This window comes from Periplaneta americana, chromosome 14 (genome assembly GCF_040183065.1).
Source record: "Periplaneta americana isolate PAMFEO1 chromosome 14, P.americana_PAMFEO1_priV1, whole genome shotgun sequence".
Taxonomy (NCBI): Eukaryota; Metazoa; Arthropoda; class Insecta; order Blattodea; family Blattidae; genus Periplaneta; species Periplaneta americana.
In genome coordinates, this window is record NC_091130.1 from 158733861 (window position 1) to 158757951 (window position 24091).

The window sequence follows — 24091 nt, forward strand, 5'->3', positions numbered from 1 at the left end:
TTCAGTCAGGTGAAGGAAGTGCAAATCGGAATGGGTGACAGTGACTCAGATAATGATTTTTCCCAAACATCAGCTAGGCCTAGTAGTTCGCGGAAGAAATTAAAGTATGTCCAGTCCTATAAAGGAGAATGGGAAAATATTCCTGATTTTAAGGGGTGGTTAAAACCAAGCAAAAAGGGGAAGTATTATGGCTATTGCAAATGTTGTGATAAAGACATTAAAATAGATTCCGGTAAAGATGCCCTTATGAAACACAGTGCATCAAAAGCTCATCAGGAATTGCAGAAGTCCGTAGCTCGACAACCAACAATCACATCAATGTTCCCTGACATAGATAGAAACAAGAAGTTAGAAGAGAGAGCTAAAAAAGGTAAATCATTTTTAAATAAAGGAATAACTTACTTATTCTATTTTTGTATGTTCGGTTAAAATAAAGACCAAAATAACAGTTAAACGATATATAGAAATAGGCTGTATAAAATTTAATATAATATGGAATGGAACATAATATTTATAGTATTAGTTATAGGACAGCAGCGAAGCGTGACATGTCGGTTGTGTATGTTGCCCTGTATTTAGGATTATTACTTACTATGGTACCAAATACAAATACAAGTTTTTTAATAAAAAATACATATAATTTTTATAGCATCACTTGTAACATGAGCTTGCTTTTAATTTTGACATTACAAAATACCGATTTTCCTTCCAATCTACCGATATTTTCTCCCTCGTCTCCCGAAATTTATTCTTTACTGGTTGGCAGCACTGGTTATATGCTTGCGTCATTGTAAGCCTGACTCTTTATTAATGACAAAAGTTCATTTTAAAGTTATTTTATAGACAGTGAATTTTTACCACAACATTGCTAATATTAACATTTCAAACGCAATTTCCCCGGGCAAAGGTTTCTTGTCGGCCGGAGATGGATTCATAATACCGGGCACTCCGGGCGGTGCCCGGAGATCTAGCAACCCTGTTTCGAATCCATATAGAAAAGCAGGCATTGCTAGAGTCAACGGCAAAACGGAAGGCGGTAGTCGAGAGAGACAGATAGAGAGGGCAAGGCAGCGTACAACGTTGCCACATCGTACTTCACGAGCACGCGCAATACAAATAGGCCCAGTGCAGGAGAGAATTTAAATTATCAAAAGACAATAATGACCTTAGCCGTTGATTACTGTAGCATGACACCAAACAAACCCTGTTTCCTTCACTAACAATATTCTTTGCACGGTTCTCAATCCCACACCACATGCTTCTGCAGTTGTTTCTTGCACGTTGGCAACGTTGCAGCCAGCATCAAGATGGCCGGAGCGTTCTGCTCGTCAACTTTTTTTAAATTATTATACACCTTAAACACTATTTTCCTCGCCTGCCTGTGCAATACTTGTCTTTTTACAGTCTCTTCTTCCATTTATTTATGTTACACACACAGTAAATGTTAGTTTTACTTATTCAATGTATTGAAACACTCACACGTGAACAAACGAACTCTGTAAGTACTTGTTATAGATTGATTCCGATTGGTTTTGCTGTACAAGTTTGTGACGTCACATAACAGAAATGCTACGGCGCATATAGCAGCCGACCGCCTTCCGAAATGCCGTTTAATCTAATATTGTATAAATTTTAATCAATCTTTTTTGGGCAATATTGTGGACGTTTTTATTTAAGTTCTGTAATGATAGCTGTGACTTCTAAATATGTGGACAGTTCCATTGTCGTATACTCTATTTCACAAAGCAGTATGCATGCCAGATAATGGAAACTGTTTATTGTACGAGTACAATTTTTTTATTTGTAACTATTTTGGACCTTATGGGATCTTTGAGTCTAAATGCCATGCCTTGGTCTTATGTGTACAAATTTTAAACTGTATTTTATACATGATTTTCTAATTTATTTATGGACTGTTGTAACGACTATTCTGAACTGCTACCAAAGCTTGGTTTACAGGGAACAGCAGTGTTTTAAGACGTTGTACAAGTGTTTTATGACCAACCAAGCAGCGGATGCTTAGGCCTGTCGATTCGATTCCCAACCTTCAATGAAATTAAAAACAGAACCCAGAAAACTGCCGTAGACCAATACAGTACTTTATTAAAAATAATAACAAAATAATTCAACAAAACCTTCTTGAAATAATTTGTTTACAGGATGAAAAGCAAGGTTTTCAACATGGTAGATCTTACGCAGATGCAATGTTTATAATCCGACAGTTAGCGGAAAAAGGATTTGGATTTAATAAACATAATATATTTTTATGTTTTATTGTTCACAAAAAGGCATTTGATGGGCTGGAACTTAAAGACGTTTTATACGTTTTAGAAGAGAAGAATATATCAACTGGTTTAGTTTTACTTATTTATTAAGAGATATCTTAATAACAATTTTAACAGGATAAAGTAAATGGGAAATTGTCAAGAAGATGCAAATCAGAAAGGATGTTCGTCAGGGAGATTCTTAAAGTCCGCTGTTGTTTAATTTAATAACGAGTGAGATAATAAAAGATAATAAGATTAAAGATGGGTATAAAATGGGAGATGAAGAACTAAATATTTTATGCTCGACCATGCCGAAATGTAGTAATTATACACCTGGTAGCAGCCCTTTAATGCACCTCATTAAAGTACACCTATTCATTAAAGTTCAGGTGTTCCACCAATCAGAAAACACCATTGTAGCAACTAGAAAGCGCAAGTATCGATTATTCTCGGATATGCAATCGAAAGATAACTAGCAAAACGTCACGGAGGCTGGAAATCCAATACTGTCGCAGAAGGTTATGTTCTGTTACTATAATAATCAGCGTTAATTGTAAATAATATTCAAATAAATTCAATTTGTCATCTCGTTTTTCAATGTCTAAATCAATTTCAAGGTTATATCAAGATTAATGTTTATTTTACTCTCAAGATTATATCAAGGTCAATGACATTTGTTCCTGGGAAAAAATCAATACTTTCGCGTCTGCGCACATCTCACAATTTACGAGATATTGCACAAGGTCAATTCCGCTCCCGAGTCTCGTATGAAAATTATGAAACTAGCTTGCGCTCGTTTCATAAACATACTCGCGTCTTAATTACTACCATTATAGGCTCGTTGCATAATGTACTATTGTGTTATACCTCTTAGTAGCAGATATGGGGATGAATTGCAAAGATTGTTATATTAGCTGAGAGAAGTATAATATGAAAATATCAACAAAAACTGAATCTTTGCCTATAAGTAAATTCCCCTTAAGGTGTAAGTTGGAAACAATCATTGAGCAGCTAATAATGTTTCAAGTACTCGTATTTAGGTGTTGAGATAGCTACAAAGCGTAACAAAAGTTTCTGGTACAGTGAAAATTTTAGTTTTTTTTTTTTTTTCAAATATTTGATGGTAAATATCACATTTTCAGCCAAATTATTAATAAAGGATTGCATCACACCACAATCAAGTAGTACCAACTCCTACACCATAAAATGTGCTCATGGTTCCTGAGAAAATAGAAACTAAACAAGAGAGTGATTTTAACATAGTTACAGAAACTTTGGTGACGCTCTGTAGTTGGGAATCACTGCAAAAAAAAAAAAAAAAAGTTGTGTCAACTAACAAAGCAGCAAGAATAGCTGGCTGAATGTCATTTAATAAACGAAAGCAATGTGTGCTGTTTACATCAGAAGGCGGAGAGTTTGCGGAGGAAGCTATGCGCTAAGCGTAGACACTCATTGTTGCGTGTAACTAGTTACTGGTATCAAACGACAGCATGGAGGTGTCTGTGAAAGTATTTCGTTCAAGATGGCTGAATGTACAAAACTTGCGGAATGTCGAAAGTCGATAAATTCACAAGAAACTGAAAAACTCAGTACTTGTGCACAAAGATGGTAGCGCTGTTTGATGTTTCTAATGACGTGTTTGAACTGTCTGTTTACAGCTGACGAATCTCCTACATCAGTTCTACGGGCACAAACATGAGGACTAGCGGTGAGTATGACAGCTATTGAACACGTGCGACAACCAACGGGGGAAAGTGATTCTAATCCAATATTGCTTATTGCATTTACATAGGCTACATTACTTGTGCATTCACTTCGTCATCGTCATCATCATCATCATCATCATCATCATCCGACATGGATTAAACCAACAAAGTTCATTTCCATACACACATCATAACATGAGAAATAATAACCAGGCACGATTATTTGAGGACGAAATAAATTGTCACTCTTTTCTCCCCTCTGTATCTCCCAGCTTCTGGGTTCACATTAATAGTCCTGAAATCCTCAAATCCTGCCAGCATGAAACAGAGCGCACCAAATGCAGAGAGGAATGATGGTTGTGATGATATCTGGGTTAATGTGGAACACATCGTTACATTAACCTCAGTGTCTGGAAGAATGTCATTCCATCCGCAATCTCCGGTTTCTAATCACAGCCCCGACATGCCATTGCGATCGCAGACAACTGACTCATGCACTCATGCACTTCCGACGTCACAACCAGTGTTGCCAACACATAAATTATATTCCCGTCAGTAAAACACCTGGAAATCCGTCAGAATCCGTCAAAATTAAAAAAAAAAAAGGACCCACTCAATATACCTACTTATAAATAAAAAAGCAAATTTTAACACAACTTACCAATCTTGATTAAAGTAATAATTCATCCACATCATCTGCCTCTAGTTCTGCAGTTGATGTGCTGGGTTGGTCTACGCTGCGGTACACTGCCATTGTGCCAATTTGGTTGAGAACATCGTCTGGTAGGGTATAGTCGTGACAGCATTTTTTACACGCACAGTTAGGATCGAATTCACCATATTGGTTTTAAGTCTATTTCTAAGGGAAGTTTTCACATTGTTGAGCATACTAAATGCTCTCTCCACGTCAGCATTCGACCACGGTAAAACCAAAATCATCATGGCAAAGTCTGAGAGTTCTTGAAATGGATTTTGAGAACTTGCATCCTTATATGACGCGATCTCATGCCAAAATTCGGTGAATGTATAGTATCCAAAGCCCCCTGAACGAATATTTCACTTTTATCACTGCCAATGTTGCGCTATAATCGTATATGCAAGGTAGGCTATAACAAAAACCTAAACTAACCAAACCTAACCTGTCAAAGAAGCAACAAGTTATACTAAATATGTGTAAAATTGGCCTATGTCTCTATAGTGGGCGGGACGTAAGTAACATTGACCCAAAATTCAATTGTGTTGGTAACATTTTGCCATTGAACAGTAGTTAATTTAGACCATTGAAAATCAATTTTTGTTATTACATTTCCAGTTAACCCTAATTCTTTGGCTAATGGAATTATACTCTCTTTAACTACTCTCAAACAGTTCTGGTGCAATTAAAAGCATTTTTTGCAAAACCTGTACATTTCTCGGCAGTCGCCGTTGGAGTTCGTCTGCTAAGCAAAACAGAAAATTGCGAAACACTTTTTCATTATCAGGGCTGATTTTATTGTCCTTTTTCAAATCAGTTAATAAAATTTCTACTTCATGGCCAAGATGAATATTAGGGAACAATTTTATTGTTCTTCCTCTGACACACATCGTCAAGTGAGATGTATTGTCTGATAATATATACACAAACCAGCCAGAACTTCAATTAGAGGCAAACTTCACCTTATGTGTACTCGTATGTGTATGTATGTATTTATTTATTAACACTACAATTGGGTATACACCCGGTGCAGTGATATATAATATACAATAATTACAATTACAATAATACAATAAGCACAGCAATAATAAAAAATACTAAAAAAATGAAATAAAATAAAATAAACGTAAATGAAATAAAATAAAATAAACGTAATTGTATAAATAGTAGATGCAATAAACCTAGGACTATAAATAAAAACAATAAGCAAAAGTAAATCTAACTTATAAGTACTTCTATTTCACCCAAACTATTACCAATTTAAGTAATTACATATCACCTTAATTAATTACATACCAACTTAATTACATATCATCTTAATTAATTACATATCACCTTAATTTATTTACATATCAACTAAATTACATACCATCTTAATTAATTACATATCAACTTTATTAATTATATATCAACTTAATTAATTACATGACACAACTTAGATAATTACACTGCACCTACAATTACATTTTCAGTCTAATCTTCTCAACCTTTTCTTAAATGTATTGATTTTGAGAGGACCACCCTGAAAGATTGCCGCAGGTAAGCTGTTCCAGTCTACTATTGTGCGGTTAACAAAGGAAAATTTTGCCACATCCGTTCTTTGTTTTCTACATTTAAACTTCCTAATATGATCAGCCCTTCCTAAGTATGATGGTGTTGCTAATCTAGCATTGATATCGGTCCATGCTTTGTGTCCCATTTGTGCCTTAAACAATGCGGTGAGTCTGGTTTTTCGCCGCCTTGATTTGAGAAGTTCCCACCCTGAGTCTTTTACTATCTCTTCACCATGTCCCTTCCCCATTTTGACATATTTTGACATAATATTCAACGACAGAATCGTTTAAATAAATGTTTATTGAATTGTAATTTTGTATTCTTTAACAGGGTACAGTAGTCTACAATTGAAGAGTACACGGGAAAACAAAGTCGGTTCTCTTAAGGGGTTAGGTACAGTTTACAGCAGTAAAAGTTTAGAAATATTCAACATTTTTTCCCTTCATTAATGTATCTTGTACAATAATGAGAATTAGTATGTGTAAAACACTGTCCTTCTGCTATATGAAAAAAATGCTTTTACGATTTAAAAAAATATATATTTAAATTTTATTTTTCAAAATTCAGTTCACTGTGCAGTGATGAAGCGTTTCCCACATAACTGAAAAACTATCGAATACTATGCGATGAATTTTTTGTGTGTATTTATGCATGTAATATGTACAATATGATGCAAGATCACTTCTCTACCTTTGATAGATTGTCTGATATAAAATAAATTCATATCAAAAAATGGACAATAATCCGTACTTTCTTCTAAAACGAAATAATATATATATATATATATATATATATATATATATATATATACATACATATTATTTATTAAGGAATATAGTTGAAAGAGCATGATATTCTAAACATGACTTTCAGCAAGAAAATAAAAGAGAGAGAACATGAAAAAGTTAACAAGTTTATGAGTTATGAGGGAAACGCTTCATCACTGCATAGTGAACTGCCACCGTTTTGAATTTTGAAGGAAAAAAATATAAACATATTTTTTTAATCTTAAAAATATTTTTTTTCATATAGCAGAACAGTGTTTTACACATACCAATTTTCATTATTGTACAAGATACAGTAATGGAGGAAAAAAATGTTGAATATTTCCAAAAATTTTTCTGCTGTAAGCTGTACCTCACCCCTTAAGGGTGATATCATCTAATTCAGTATATTACCATTCTAGTATATACAGTCACGAAGCTTGAGTTGTGAGGATGCTAGGAACAATAGACTGTGCCGGTACTATTTCGCATTGTCTGTAATGAGGCGATATTAACGATCCTAGTGGATAGCAACTATCTATGGATGCATATTTACTACGAATTGAGCTTCGTGACTGTATATTACTAGGCTGTGATATTACTGCAAAATTCAATTTTTTTTCCTATCAAAACTGGTAAAGGAGAACTGTCACCATGGATACAGACATCCTTTTTTACTTCTTCATTAGCAACAGCAATAATTTTTGCAGTAATATATTGAATTAGAAGATGACAAACTGTGGCTTTGATTGTTTTCCCTGTACTCTTCAATTGTATTTATTAGGTCTATTATCGGATAAATTGTTCGTAAATGCAGGATATGAACAAAATCCGTACCACAGTTTAAAAGAAATCGTTGTAGGCTACACAGAACGGCCATAGAAAGCCAAAAACCACTTTTGTGCGAGATCGTGCGTATTTGCTTGTTTTCCGCACAAAACCAATATGCGGTTAAGTGTGAAATACCACATTCAGTATTCCCAACGTAACACATATAACAATTTCCCTCTTCTTACCGCTTAAGCGCGACATTCATTTTACTGCTTTAGGCTTTTAACATATTATTTTTAGAGACGTTTAACATAGTAATAATTATAAATTGGAAACTTACCACTGCAATTTCACCTAAATTGCAATGTTAATTATTGTTTTTAAATATTTGCAAAAATTAAGTAAAGTCCACGAAACTTATTGCATTCCTGATACAAGCAACATTAAGGAAGCCGTGAAAAAATCAACGAGATTCCAGATGCCGATGTTATTACTGCAATATGTTATATAAATAATATTGTTAAAATATTAAAATGAAAAATAAATCATTACATAACCTTACCGTTTGTTTTAAGTTCGCATTTATAGACTGGGGGAAAAAAAAGACAGACGTATATCACGGCCTGCTGCAGTATAGTAAACGCAGAAAACATTTTACAGCAACAATGTTGAAGAAAGATATTTTAGTGTTCCGAAGTTGGCGTCATTAAACAGAAACCAACATGGAGATTTCATTGCAACTAATTAGAAATTCGTCTTTCAGGTATATAATAAACGATCTTCGCACAAAATAATGTACGATACACGAGCGGTATGTTTGTTTTCATGTTCTCGGAAATTAAAAAAGCTCAACTACGTTTCGCTTTTTCAATCTTTCCCTCGAACATGAAAACGTCAATATACCGCTCTTGTAACGCATATTACTATTTTATACCAGGGATACAGACTGGAAACGTGCACTTCGTGGAAAATCTGCACATATCTGTTGTCACCATCAGAACGCTTATTGTTGTTTCATTGCACTGAGTTGTGTCGTGATTGCAGTTGTGATGCTGGGGCTCCTGCTAGCGGCCACGGGCTACACTATCAGGAAGAAGAACAAAGGAAGCGACGTACTGGCCTCCGTGCCCCTTATCGACGGGTGAGTGACGCACTTCTTACGATATGACAACGCTAACTTGTACAGCAGAAACACAGTCTAATACAAACAGACGCGCAACTCATACGTATAAACTATGCCAACATTTGACAGCTGGCGCGACAGTAGCCCCACTCGTGGCTACTTCCGTCATTGAACTTCTTAGCAGAATGTGGTGCCCACAAGTGGCGAGGTAACGCGTTAAAATTCAAAGTGTCCAACATGCCCGACTGTCCAACAGACCCTAGTTTACCCTACTGATAAATAAAAGTACAGAGTGATTTATATAGAACTGACACATTTCTTTCATTAATTGTTTCAAAACGAATTGTGCTAGCGACAACTTATTATACCTAAAATGTAGAGGAATTTTAGGAGATTATTTACCTCTATAGCAAATGTTGAAAATGTCCTCCATCCTGCATAAGGCACAACTCAACACGTCGTTCCATATTACTGGCCACTCGTTGGAGGACTCTGTTGTCAATAGCTTGAATCTCCTGTGTGATGTGCTTCAGATCGTCCAATGTCTGGGGACGTGTGGCGTAAACCCTGTCTTTTAAGTAACCGCATAGAAAGAAGTCCGGCGTTGTCAAATCCGGAGATCTCGGTGGCCACAGGTTCCTGGAAATTATTCGGTCGTCAAAGAAAATTGCAATTAGTTCCATGGATTCATTTGATGTATGGCATGTAGCGCCATCTTGCTGAAAATATCCTTGACTCAGCTCTACATCGTCCAGTTGCTCAACAAACTCCATGAAAATCAGTCTGTACTCTGCAGTCTTCACAGTCGTGCTCTTACGTCAACAACAACCGTGTGGGAAGCCTAGATGAACGATGCTCGCCCTTTTCACTCACCAGAGATCCAGTTGTTTCCATTTTTTTTACCAGTCCCAGTATTGTGTTTCTTTTGGGAGGATTGCGAACACCAAATTCTCTCTGGTATGCCCTTTGAGTAGCTGTAATTGAATTCGTAATCCAGTATTGCTTCACAAGGAAGAGTCGTTGATTTAATGTGTACTGCATTTTCACGTTGACACAAAATGTCGAAAACAGCTGCCAACAATAGGAATAAAACATAAACATCTGCGCATCTAGTGCTGCCAACAGTAGGAATAAAACATAAACATCTGCGCATCTAGTGACAAGGAATCGAAACTCCAGAACATTCTGCTTAATTTAGTGCTAAAATTGGGTCATTGAATGAATTTCCAACGGAATAATTAAAGAAAGAAATGTGTCAGTTCTATATAAATCACTCTGTATAACAAAATGATATTGTACATTTAAGTAGCTATAGAATTTCTATTATTTCTGTAAAATAAATATTTCTTTATTAATTAATAATAGTCCAAGACAGTTTTGTGAACTCTGAACGTGTTTCATGTTAGGGCATCATAGCAGAAGGGCTTATCAAGAAATGTAGCATTATTGAAATATGTTAATAGAACTATTTATGCTTGAGAATTACAATGGGCATGATGAAGGATGAAAGAAAGTACATTGTAAATAGACAAGGATAGGAGACGTTTTTATATATTTAAATGGTTCTAATGTAAAATTCCAGTTTTGTTGATACGCCCTTCTGGAATGATGCCCTCAATATGTATTATTTCGGAATCATTCATTCATTCATTCATAGTGTTCTGCCCAAGGGCAGGTCTTTCACGGCAAACCCAGCATTCTCCAGTCTTTCCTATTTTCTGCCTTCCTCTTTGTCTCCTCATATGATCCATGTATCTTAATGTCGTCTATAATCTGATATCTTCTTCTGCCCCGAACTCTTCTCCCGTTCACCATCCTTCAGTAGGCAGTTTCTTCTCAACCGTGACCCAACCAATTCCGGATGAATTGACTCGTAACAAAATTATTGACTATGAAAAAAAAGTTGAATATTTTAGGAGGATTCGCTATACAAGATAGACCGCAAGAGCCAACTACTTTCTTGTATCAGTGACTATAATACCGCTTAATATCTCGAAATCTGTTCTGCGAAATCATGTCGTATAACTGCAAATAAAGCATGATTACTTTACGTTTACATTGCAGACACAACGACCTGCCATACGGCCTCAGACTGGTGGCCAACAATCAGCTGAGCAACTTCAACTTCTCGGCCAACCTGACCCAAGACCCGGTGTGGGGCTGGCTGCACACAGACCTGCCCCGGCTGCGCGCTGGGCGAGTGGGCGCTCAGGTAGGCTCCCCACCTTTCTTAGCTGAGGCATCTTATCCTGTTCTGAAAGTGAGGGGCATTTCTGGTACACAGGACGATAAAAAATTCAGTACGGTATTTTGAAAGGTGGTAATATTACTCGAAACAGGAAAAAATCTAATAAATATGTGTCCTAAAATTAGCATCATCTGAGATATGAGTAGGCCTACTTGTCCATCAGCATCAATGTGATGTACATTCATTGCAACGCCTGCTTCTGCACCTTGTTACCTTTTCCGATGTGATACTGTATACCCAATAATAAACAAGTAAAGAGCTCAGATTAGAGGCTATGTTGATCTTACAATACCAATTTCAAAGCCCTTGTTTCGTACAAAATTCAATTTTAGGGTCCATGTTTATCAGACTTTATTTTTCTTCTTCTGAGGAATACCACCATCTCTCAGAATATCTGGTGCTTTTTTTTTTCTAAAGGAAATCACATTAAGCATCTCCTGTGATGTTGGTGAACAAGGATTCATATCTGGAAGATATTAATTTTAGGACTTCATCTCCTTGTTTCAATGAATACGACCACACATCTCAAAATATTTCATTATTTTCTTTGCCACGCTACATAATCTATCTTCAAGCAAAACATCTCTGCAGAAATATTCAGAAAAGGAAATTAAGAAATGCTTACTTATTATTGATGCGCATTCAGTTTATTGTGTATCCACTAGAATGTTGGATGATTCTGTCACTTTCTTCGGTACTTAATTTCGTGTTTGTTCTCCCACGTTGCTAGTTTATTCGTCGCTTTACTGTTTATCCACCAATTTTCCTTCATTTTGCATTTTATTGTTTATCTACTGACACGTCTTTTATCCAATATTTTATTGTTTATGTACTGACACGTCTTTTATCCAATATTTTATTGTTTATGTACTGACACGTCTTTTATCCAATATTTTATTGTTTATGTACTGACACGTCTTTTATGCAATATTTTATTGTTTATGTACTGACACGTCTTTTATGCAATATTTTATTGTTTATGTACTGACACGTCTTTTATCCAATATTTTATTGTTTATGTACTGACACGTCTTTTATCCAATATTTTATTGTTTATGTACTGACACGTCTTTTATGCAATATTTTATTGTTTATCTACTGACACGTCTTTTATGCAATATTTTATTGTTTATGTACTGACACGTCTTTTATGCAATATTTTATTGTTTATCTACTGACACGTCTTTTATGCAATATTTTATTGTTTATGTACTGACACGTCTTTTATCCAATATTTTATTGTTTATGTACTGACACGTCTTTTATCCAATATTTTATTGTTTATGTACTGACACGTCTTTTATCCAATATTTTATTGTTTATCTACTGACACGTCTTTTATCCAATATTTTATTGTTTATGTACTGACACGTCTTTTATCCAATATTTTATTGTTTATGTACTGACACGTCTTTTATCCAATATTTTATTGTTTATCTACTGACACGTCTTTTATTCAATATTTTATTGTTTATGTACTGACACGTCTTTTATCCAATATTTTATTGTTTATGTACTGACACGTCTTTTATCCAATATTTTATTGTTTATCTACTGACACGTCTTTTATTCAATATTTTATTGTTTATGTACTGACACGTCTTTTATCCAATATTTTATTGTTTATGTACTGACACGTCTTTTATCCAATATTTTATTGTTTATGTACTGACACGTCTTTTATGCAATATTTTATTGTTTATGTACTGACACGTCTTTTATGCAATATTTTATTGTTTATCTACTGACACGTCTTTTATCCAATATTTTATTGTTTATCTACTGACACGTCTTTTATGCAATATTTTATTGTTTATCTACTGACACGTCTTTTATTCAATATTTTATTGTTTATCTACTGACACGTCTTTTATCCAATATTTTATTGTTTATCTACTGACACGTCTTTTATTCAATATTTTATTGTTTATGTACTGACACGTCTTTTATCCAATATTTTATTGTTTATCTACTGACACGTCTTTTATGCAATATTTTATTGTTTATCTACTGACACGTCTTTTATCCAATATTTTATTGTTTATGTACTGACACGTCTTTTATGCAATATTTTATTGTTTATCTACTGACACGTCTTTTATCCAATATTTTATTGTTTATGTACTGACACGTCTTTTATGCAATATTTTATTGTTTATCTACTGACACGTCTTTTATGCAATATTTTATTGTTTATCTACTGACACGTCTTTTATCCAATATTTTATTGTTTATCTACTGACACGTCTTTTATGCAATATTTTATTGTTTATGTACTGACACGTCTTTTATCCAATATTTTATTGTTTATGTACTGACACGTCTTTTATCCAATATTTTATTCTTTATGTACTGACACGTCTTTTATCCAATATTTTATTGTTTATGTACTGACACGTCTTTTATCCAATATTTTATTGTTTATGTACTGACACGTCTTTTATGCAATATTTTATTGTTTATCTACTGACACGTCTTTTATCCAATATTTTATTGTTTATCTACTGACACGTCTTTTATCCAATATTTTATTGTTTATGTACTGACACGTCTTTTATCCAATATTTTATTGTTTATGTACTGACACGTCTTTTATGCAATATTTTATTGTTTATGTACTGACACGTCTTTTATGCAATATTTTATTGTTTATCTACTGACACGTCTTTTATCCAATATTTTATTGTTTATGTACTGACACGTCTTTTATCCAATATTTTATTGTTTATCTACTGACACGTCTTTTATCCAATATTTTATTGTTTATGTACTGACACGTCTTTTATTCAATATTTTATTGTTTATGTACTGACATGTCTTTTATCCAATATTTTATTGTTTATCTACTGACACGTCTTTTATCCAATATTTTATTGTTTATGTACTGACACGTCTTTTATTCAATATTTTATTGTTTATCTACTGACACGTCTTTTATTCAATATTTTATTGTTTATCTACTGACACGTCTTTTATTCAATATTTTATTGTTTATCTACTGACACGTCTTTTATCCAATATTTTATTGTTTATCTACTGACACGTCTTTTATTCAATATTTTATTGTTTATCTACTGACACGTCTTTTATCCAATATTTTATTGTTTATCTACTGACATGTCTTTTATCCAATATTTTATTGTTTATCTACTGACACGTCTTTTATCCAATATTTTATTGTTTATGTACTGACACGTCTTTTATTCAATATTTTATTGTTTATGTACTGACATGTCTTTTATCCAATATTTTATTGTTTATCTACTGACACGTCTTTTATCCAATATTTTATTGTTTATGTACTGACACGTCTTTTATCCAATATTTTATTGTTTATGTACTGACACGTCTTTTATCCAATATTTTATTGTTTATGTACTGACACGTCTTTTATCCAATATTTTATTGTTTATGTACTGACACGTCTTTTATCCAATATTTCGCTATCTATTCATTAATACTATCCAATACTTTGTTATTTATCTACTGCCACTTCTTTTAGCCAATACTTCGTTGTTCATCTACTAACACATTGTATTCTAGCATTTGTTTACATTTTGTCGTTTATTCGCGACTCTAAGCTTATCTTTTTATTTATTTTCTCTAAGTTCTGCATTTCCTTACGGATCCTGTCCATAAGAAAAGTAATTTTGAAGCTCAGTTTCATCTCCAGATGATGAGTATTGTTTTCCGTTCTGTTTTTGGACGCCTGCAGTTCTGGGCTGCATACATAGCCTGCAACTCGCAGTACAAGGACGCCGTGCAGCAAGTGATAGAGCAGGTGGACGTGATCAAGCGCCTGGTGGCGAAGTACCCGGAAGACCTGCAGTTCGCAACCTCAGCACAAGGTAGGCCTGATCTCCCACAAACCTAGTCCAGTTCAGGCTATGAAGCTGAGCCGGTTTGTACTTTACAAACAGCAGGCAATTTATGCCTGTTGAGTCTCTTCATCAGATCCCACTGTGAAGAGCCACCATTCCTATAGTCGGTGACTCAGGAGAAGACGACCGCGGAGTGAAGAAAAAGGGTGATTAATAGCTAACGTTACGACAACACGTATAACTACTAGTAAACGGAAACATTTCTGCTTACTAGTAGTACAAGTATTGCACAATTTTCGTAATATTCTCCATTAACTACCATTTTTCCTCACTCCGCGCTCGTCTTCTCCTGAGTCACCGACAGTACTTGGAGGCGTCTTGATGGCAATACATTTCATATCAAATATCAGACTTCATTGCTCATCTTATCTCTACCCCAAGGCAAACTTTGTTCCGGACTATTAACAGCACACCAAGCGGCTGTCCATTCCCTAATTCTGGAATTGGCTGACGGGCCTGGACTTGGTCACCTGGCTGACCGACATCCAGCGCGACGGATGTTATTTATTTATTTACTTACTTATTTATTTATTTACTTATTTATATATTTATTTACTTACTTCTTTACTCATTTACTTATTTATTTATTTACTTATTTATTTATTTACTCACTTATTTACTTACTTATTTATTTACTTATTTACTTATTTATTTAATTATTTACTTACTTACGTATTTATTTATTTACTTACTTATCTACTTATTTATTTCTTTAGTTATTTATTTACTTCCTTATTTACGCACTTATTTATTTATGCATTTACTTACTTATTTATTTAGTTACTTATTTATTTACTTATTTATTTATTTACTTACTTATTTATTTTTTTACTTATTTATTTACTTATGTATTTATTTATTTACTTATTTATTTAGTTACTTATTTATTTATTTATTTAATTAATTAATTACTTACGTATTTATTTATTTACTTACTTATCTACTTATTTATTTGTTTAGTTATTTATTTACTTCCTTATTTACGCACTTATTTATTTATGCATTTACTTACTTATTTATTTAGTTACTTATTTATTTAGTTACTTATTTATTTACTTATTTACTTATTTATTTATTTATTTACTTGCTTATTTACTTATTTATTTACTTACTTATGTATTTATTTATTTATTTACTTACTTATTTATTTACTTACTTATTTACTTGTTTATTTATTTAGTTACTTATTTATTTATTTAGTTACTTATTTACTTATTTATTTATTTATTTATTTACTTATTTATTTATTTATTTATTTATTTATTTATTTATTTGCTTACATATTTACTTATTTATTTATTTACTTATTTATGTACTTATTTATTTATGCATTTACTTATTTATTTATTTACTTACTTATTTACTTATTTATTTATTTACGTACTTATTTCTTTATTTACTTACTTATTTTTCAATTTTTTTATTTATTTATTTATTTATTTATTTATTTATTTATTTATTTATTTATTTATTTATTTATTTATTTAACAGGGCAAAGCTCCAATTACGATAGACAGTACAAATATTTGCTTAGAACATAAAATTGGAGATAACATGAAAGAAGAGATAACACATACAAATGCAAGATACAAGTGTAAATAGAAATGAAAATGAGAAAAAAAAACACTTTTATATTTTACATATTGACAGCATATTGAGACAGGATTGCATTTTTGCGTCTCTAAGCCACAATCACACATGCACATTCCATCGACGCTAAATAACCTAGTAGTTGATACAGAGTCATTAAATAATCGACTAAAATAGCATGAATCGACTTTTCCTCGTTTCAGTTCTTAAAACGCCCTTGGACCCTGCCCTTCAGTTGGTTGAGGTTCGAACTCCAACCAGGCAACTATCATAACAACGGGGTGCGAATGCGCCGCCCGAAAGTTACTCCCCTCTCATAAATTCATATTGACATCCCTGCCAGGGATAACTTCTACCCCCTCACTAAATATAATTGTTTTAATACGAGCATGCTGGTACTTTATAAAGTATAATGTAAGCAAGGAAAATAATACTGATGTATTGTCATCACTCTGACAAAAATCAATAACTTGCTTAGGAATTAGACACCTTATCTTAAGTCTGCTATGATGAAGATGCAAGACAAGCAACTCAGGGCGGCCAAGCGTTGAGCCATAATAATACTTACTGGCTTTTAAGGAACCCGGAGGTTCATTGCCGCCCTCACATAAGCCCGCCATTGGTCCCTATCCTGGCAAGATTAATCCAGTCTCTACCATCATATCCCATCTCCCTCAAATCCATTTTAATATTATCCTCCCATCTACGTCTCGGCTTCCCTAAAGGTCTTTTTCCCTCCGGCCTCCCAACTAACACTCTATATGCATTTCTGGATTCGCCCATACGTGCTACATGCCCTGCCCATCTCAAACGTCTGGATTTAATGTTCCTAATTATGTCAGGTGAAGAATACAATGCGTGCAGTTCTGCGTTGTGTAACTTTCTCCATTCTCCTGTAACTTCATCCCTCTTAGCCCCAAATATTTTCCTAAGCACCTTATTCTCAAACACCCTTAATCTCTGTTCCTCTCTCAAAGTGAGAGTCCAAGTTTCACAACCATAAAGAACAACCGGTAATATAACTGTTTTATAAATTCTAACTTTCAGATTTTTTGACAGCAGACTGGATGATAAAAGCTTCTCAACCGAATAATAACAGACATTTCCCATATTTATTCTGTGTTTAATTTCCTCCCGAGTATCATTTATATTTGTTACTGTTGCTCCAAGATATTTGAACTTCTCCACGTCTTCAAAAGATAAATTTCCAATTTTTATATTTCCATTTCGTACAATATTCCCGTCACGAGACATAATCATATACTTTGTCTTTTCGGGATTTACTTCCAAAGCTATCTCTTTACTTGCTTCCAGGAAAATTTCCACGTTTTTCCTTAATTTTTTGTGGATTTTCTCGTAACATATTCACGTCATCCGCATAGACAAGCAGCTGATGTAACCCGTTCAATTCCAAACCCTCTCTGTTATCCTGGACTTTCCTAATGGCATACTCTAGAGCAAAGTTAAAAAGTAAAGGTGATAGTGCATCTCCTTGCTTTAGCCCGCAGTGAATTGGAAACGCATCTGACAGAAACTGATCTATACGGACGGACTCTGCTGTAAGTTTCACTAAGACACATTTTAATTAATCGAACTAGTTTCTTGGGAATACCAAATTCAATAAGAATATCATATAAAACTTCTCTCTTAACCGAGTCATACGCCTTTTTGAAATCTATGAATAACTGATGTACTGTACCCTTATACTCCCAATTTTTCTCCATTATCTGTCGAATACAAAATATCAATAATAATAATAATAATAATAATAATAATAATAATAATAATAATAATAATAATAATAATTTTATATATGGTATTCTCTATCTATGATTCTAACCCCTCTCACCAGAAATCTCAATGCGCACCCTCATAACAAAAATTGGGGCCTGCTCGGCTGCTAGTTCCCTGATGTTGCAGGCATCTGGGACGCCTTCAAGCGAGGGAAGATCGCCAGCTTGATCGGGGTGGAGAGCGGCCACGCGCTGGACAGTCGGATGGCCATGCTGAGGACCTTGTACGAGCTGGGGGCGCGCTACGTCACCCTGACGCACTCCTGCAACACCCCCTGGTGAGCAGCTGACATCACTACGCTGGCAAACAGATTGTTTTATCTAGTGGCTTATTTGGCTTACAGCTGAGATTAAAAAGATCGCGGAGTATAGGTTAGAGTCGTGCACGAAAAATAGAAAATAAGATATACAGTGAAACCACTCCTTGCGGACACCCCCAAGATACGGACACTCCTCATATACGGACAGATTTTTATGTCCCAACTGAAATAATATAGAAATAATGATGAATTTAACTCTCGTTTACGGACACTCTCAGGCCCGATTGTATAAACCATTTAATCTTAGATCAGAGGTTAAATTGATCCTTGTTTCAGCTGAACTTGGAATTTTGTGTTGTATAAAGTCTAATCTGAGATTAATTTGTCTCAAACTAAAGTCAACTTTGACTGAAGAAATTTCTCCGATTAAGTTAGATGATCCAAGTTCAGTTATTTCTTTTCTGTTTGAAATATACGAGTGACAGATTGTGCAAATAAAATATCCATTATTATTAATATTAATAGATATGATAGGTACATTTATATATATTGCTTTCAATTTCTTGCCTTAATACACAAACAATCTTATATTTTATAAGGCTCTATCGTGTTCAGCAGTATCAAATAACATAACCTATAATTATATTATGTTTATAACAACCATTAATTATTAACGGATATGATAGGTACATTCATAAATTTTCAATTAACTGTATTACTAAACGAAAATTGTCGTTTTATAAAGCTTTATTATGTTTAGCAGTATCAAACACCATAACATGATAACAACTCGGAGAACAGTAACCTTCTTCTTATTGTCCCCCATTATTTACATTGCACAAAAAACCAGTGTCTCCAACAGAGTTTACGGAAAGTCGTCAAAAAGTAGTTGTAAAGTCGCTAGATTTCTCATTATCGACAAAGAAAGATTAAATTTTGTCAGTATGGGGTGCTAAAAAGGTCGCTAAATTCCTATTTAAGCAATATAAAAGTTAAAAGAAATTGTTGTTGAAAAAGAGTTAAAGTCGCTAGATTGGCAACACTGAACAAACCTGTCCGCGCATCACGTTTTTCACCTGTTTATGCGATGTTGCCAAATCCTTTTCACGTGAACTTAGATTTCATTTGAACCAAGGTAATTTGATCGCAGGAAAGTTTTATACAATAGAAGAAGTGTCTGAACTCGGTTCACTTTTCGATCTTCGATCAAAGTTGATCTTTAGTCAGGGAGATTTATACAATTGGGCCTCAGACACGGACACGGACAGCTGTTTCACAGTCCTAAAGCTTGCTTCACCTCCTGACTGCGACAGAACTTGGCTTCCACGAGATTTAGGCCCAATTGTATAAAACTCCCTGACTAAAGATCAACTTTGATCGAAGATCGAAAAGTGAACCGAGTTCAGACACTTCTTCTATTGTATAAAACTGTTCTGCGATCAAATTACCTTGGTTCAAAAGCAATCTAAGTTCACGTGAAAAGGATTTGGCAACATCGCATAAACAGGTGAAATACGTGATGCGCGGACCATGTTATACACAAAGAATTTGTATTACAAACTCTTTGGTTATACAGGTTTGTTCAGTGTTGCCAATCTAGCGACTTTAACTCTTTTTCAACAACAATTTCTTTTAACGTTTATATTGCTTAAATAGGGATTTGGTGACCTTTTTAGCACCCCATAGTGACAAAATTTAATCTTTTTCTTTTTCATTATCTTCACTTTCGCATTGTAGCCTACACGAGAAGTTTTTCTATTGCCTATAGTACAGTCCTAGGTTTATTGCATCTATTTATTTATAGTTAGAAATAAAATTTAGGTTTATTTTATTTTAATTATTTGTTTATTTATTTACTTATTTATTTATTTATTTATTTCGTTACTTTTATTTAATTGCTGCAATTATTGTATAACTGTAATGGTATTATTGTATATTATATATCACTGCCACCGGGTGTATACCCAATTGCAGTGTTAATAAATAAATACATACATTACATAAAATAATAGTACATTATGCAACGAGCCTACAATGGTAGTAATTAAGACGCAAGTATGTTTGTTTATGAAACTCGCTTGCGCTCGTTTCATAATTTTCATACGAGCGTCTTAATTACCATTATAGGCAAGTTTCATACGACTTTTTATGCTCGACCATATTTATAACTTGAAATTATTCAAAAGTAGGTCATGTTATGGTTATGTGAGTAGCGAACTGACCTGAATTGTGAGATGTGCGCAGACGCGAAAGTATTGATTTTTTCCGAGGCCGAATGTCATTGACCTTGATATAACGTAAAGAATAAGATGAACATTAATCTTGATATAACCTGGAAATTGATTTAAAATTGAAAAACGAGATGACAAATTGAATTTATTTGATTACAATTAACGCTAATTATTATAGTAACAGAACATAACCTTCTGGGACAGTATTGGATTTCCAGCCTCCGCGACTTTTCGCTAATTGTCTTTCGATTGCATATCCGAGAATAATCTATACTTGCAGTTTTATAATGGTACAATGGTGATTTGTCATTGGCTGAACACCTGAACTTTAATGAATAGGTGTACTTTAATGAGGTCCATTAAAAGGCTACTACCAGGTGTATAATTACTACGTTTCGGCATGGTCGAGCATAAACATATTTAAAGATTTTAATGGAAATAAATATTTTTATCCACCTTGTTAACAAGGAAATTGTTTTTGTCTTTCTGTGTGACTGCCCGTTTACAGAGATTGCTCGCGAACTCTTAGATAGGTTTTGTTCAGTATCCACGCGATACATGTCAAATTCAATATTTCTGATATCCAATCATATTGATTTACTTAACATCGCCTCTCACTATATGACTTATAAATATGGCTAAGGCACTTGTACTAGACTTTCCTTACTCATGTCTACAGTCAGAAATGAACCGAATAAAATCCGATTGGAAGGTTGCCGCGGGAATCACTGCATTTGTGCCTGTTTCGTGTTCCAGGGCGGATTCATCGCCAGCTGACGATGCCAGCACAGGGGTGCCAACAGAGCACAACGGACTCTCCGAGTTTGGAAAGGTAATGCAGCCGCAGCTGTGTACCGCCCTGCATTTGGTATATTTTAATGTTCTTTATGTGGAAGTTTTACTTCTGGTTGAGTATTACAGAATGTCCTATGGCCTTAACTCTGTCAGGTAAAATAAAACCATAATAATAACAATAATAATAATACTAATAATAATAATAATAAAAATAATAATAGTCTATTAACACTATCAGCCTGATATCACACTCCACGAAGATTCTTCTGCGAATACTGAAACGACGTTTTTATTCTAAGAACAGTTTGGCTTCAGGAAGGGAAAAAAGTGCTACGGATAATCGGCGAAAGATACCTAGAGAAGAATAAAGAAATGTATGTAACTTAGTATTTGTGGACTTAGAAAAGGCGTTTGACAAAATGAATTGGAATAAACTGATGGGATCCTAAAGAAAATTAGCGTGGATTGGAGAGAGATGAGACTGTTCAATAATCTTTATATGAAACAACGAGTCAAAGTCAGGATAGGAGAAGAAATGTCAGAAGGAAGTGAAATAGGATATACAACAAGGATGCCCTTTATCACGTACTCTGTTCAACATCTACTTGGAGGATTTAGTGAAGAACTGTTTTCAGAACATGGGAGGAGTGATAGTAGGAGGAAGAAGAATAATGTGTATAAGATTTCCTGACGATATGGCGTTGTTAGCAGAAGAGGAGACGATACTAAGGGATATGCTACTGGAGCTAAATGACAGCTGTGAGCAGTATGGGATGAAGATAAATGCAAACAAGACAAAGACCATGGTCATAGGAGGAAAAGTAAAGACAGTAAACGTGCGAATTCTAAATGAGGCAGTAGAGCAAGTGGACAGCTTCAAATACTTGGGGTGTACTATAAGCAGTAACATGAGCTGCTGCCAGGAAGTCAAAAGGAGGATAGCAATGGCCAAGGAAGCTTTTAATAGGAAAAGGAGCATCTTCTGCGGACCTCTGGAAAAAGAACTAAGAAAGAGACTAGTGAAGTGCTTTGTGTGGAGTCTGGCATTGTATGGTGCAGAAACATGGACATTACGACGGAGTGAAGAGAAGCGAATAGAAGCATTTGAAATGTGGATATGGAGAAGAATGGAGTGTGTGAAGTGGACAGACAGAATAAGAAACGAAGCTGTGTTGGAAAGAGTGGGTGAAGAGAGAATGATGCTGAAACTGATCAGGAAGAGAAAAGGAATTGGTTGGGTCACTGGCTGAGAAGAAACTGCCTACTGAAGGATGCACGGGAAGGAATGGTGAACGGGAGAAGAGTTCGGGGCAGGAGAAGATATCAGATGATAGACGACATTAAGATATATGGATCATATGAGGAGACAAAGAGGAAGGCAGAAAATAGAAAAGGCTGGAGAATGCTGGGTTTGTAGTGAAATACCTGTCCTTGGGCAGAACACTATGAATTTATTATTATTGTTATTATTATTATTGTTATTACTATTATTGTTATTACCAGGGGACGGATTTATATGGACTAAAAATATATGAAATATGTAAATATATATGTAGTTATTTTTACCAAAATATGGAATTAAATATGGATTTTTACCAAAATATGGAATTAAATATGGACTTAAAATTATAAAAAAATGACTATGTACGTTAAATATTGGTACATTTTAATCAAACTAAACAAAAAATATAATGGACGTACCTTATCTTCCAATGTAGTTTCAACAAAACACAATTTTTATTGTCTGTTACCATAACAATAGGTTACAAACATTTCTTTCAAGTGCTGAAAAGTGAATCTTCTTCTATTGTCTCTGAGGATAGATTTATACTGACTAAAAGAGCGTTCGACGTCACAAGAAGTAACTGGTACATAATTCAATTTCACAATGTCTGCTGGGGATAAGTCCAAGTTAATCTTCACTGTTGATTCACCACTCATCACAGCAACAACCTTTTGTAGTTCTTCATATCCAGGGTTTTTTGAAAGTACAGTGTCCACCTTAGCTCTTACTGCATCTGCAACTTTACCTCTACCACGATTCAGTTGTTCCACAGTACTATTTATAATTTCAAAACTTTCAGATAGTGAAAGGTGCCTATTTTGGAGACTTTTGAGCGTTTTTATGATGCATGAAAATGTATGCTGAATGTGAGCTAAGTCATTCTTCACACTTATGTCACAGGTAACTGTTTTCGCAGTATCAATTGAGACTGCATCTTCAGAGTCCAATGCAAGGAGAACATTGTTAATAGAGTCTATATGTTCGGCATAATATTCAACTGCTTCTAGCCATGTACCCCATCTAGTTAAAATTGGCTTTGGTGGCAATGGAATTTCAGGGTACATTTCTTTCAACACGTTAACTCTACTGGGAGCTTTGAGAAATACTTTTTTCACTGATGAAATCAACA

At 34.3% G+C, this 24091-nt stretch overlaps 1 protein-coding gene across 1 annotated transcript in view; it reads left to right on the forward strand.

Annotated features, from left to right (window-relative positions):
* LOC138713922 (dipeptidase 1-like) overlaps positions 1-24091 on the forward strand; it is a 97272-nt gene that overhangs the window by 15252 nt on the left and 57929 nt on the right. Inside the window, exons 2-7 of the mRNA XM_069846460.1 lie at positions 3926-3975; positions 8801-8897; positions 10944-11091; positions 14843-14975; positions 18519-18669; positions 21639-21714. Coding sequence (XP_069702561.1) covers positions 3963-3975; positions 8801-8897; positions 10944-11091; positions 14843-14975; positions 18519-18669; positions 21639-21714 — 618 coding nt within the window. The 5' untranslated portion in view covers positions 3926-3962. The remainder of the gene's footprint in view (positions 1-3925; positions 3976-8800; positions 8898-10943; positions 11092-14842; positions 14976-18518; positions 18670-21638; positions 21715-24091) is intronic.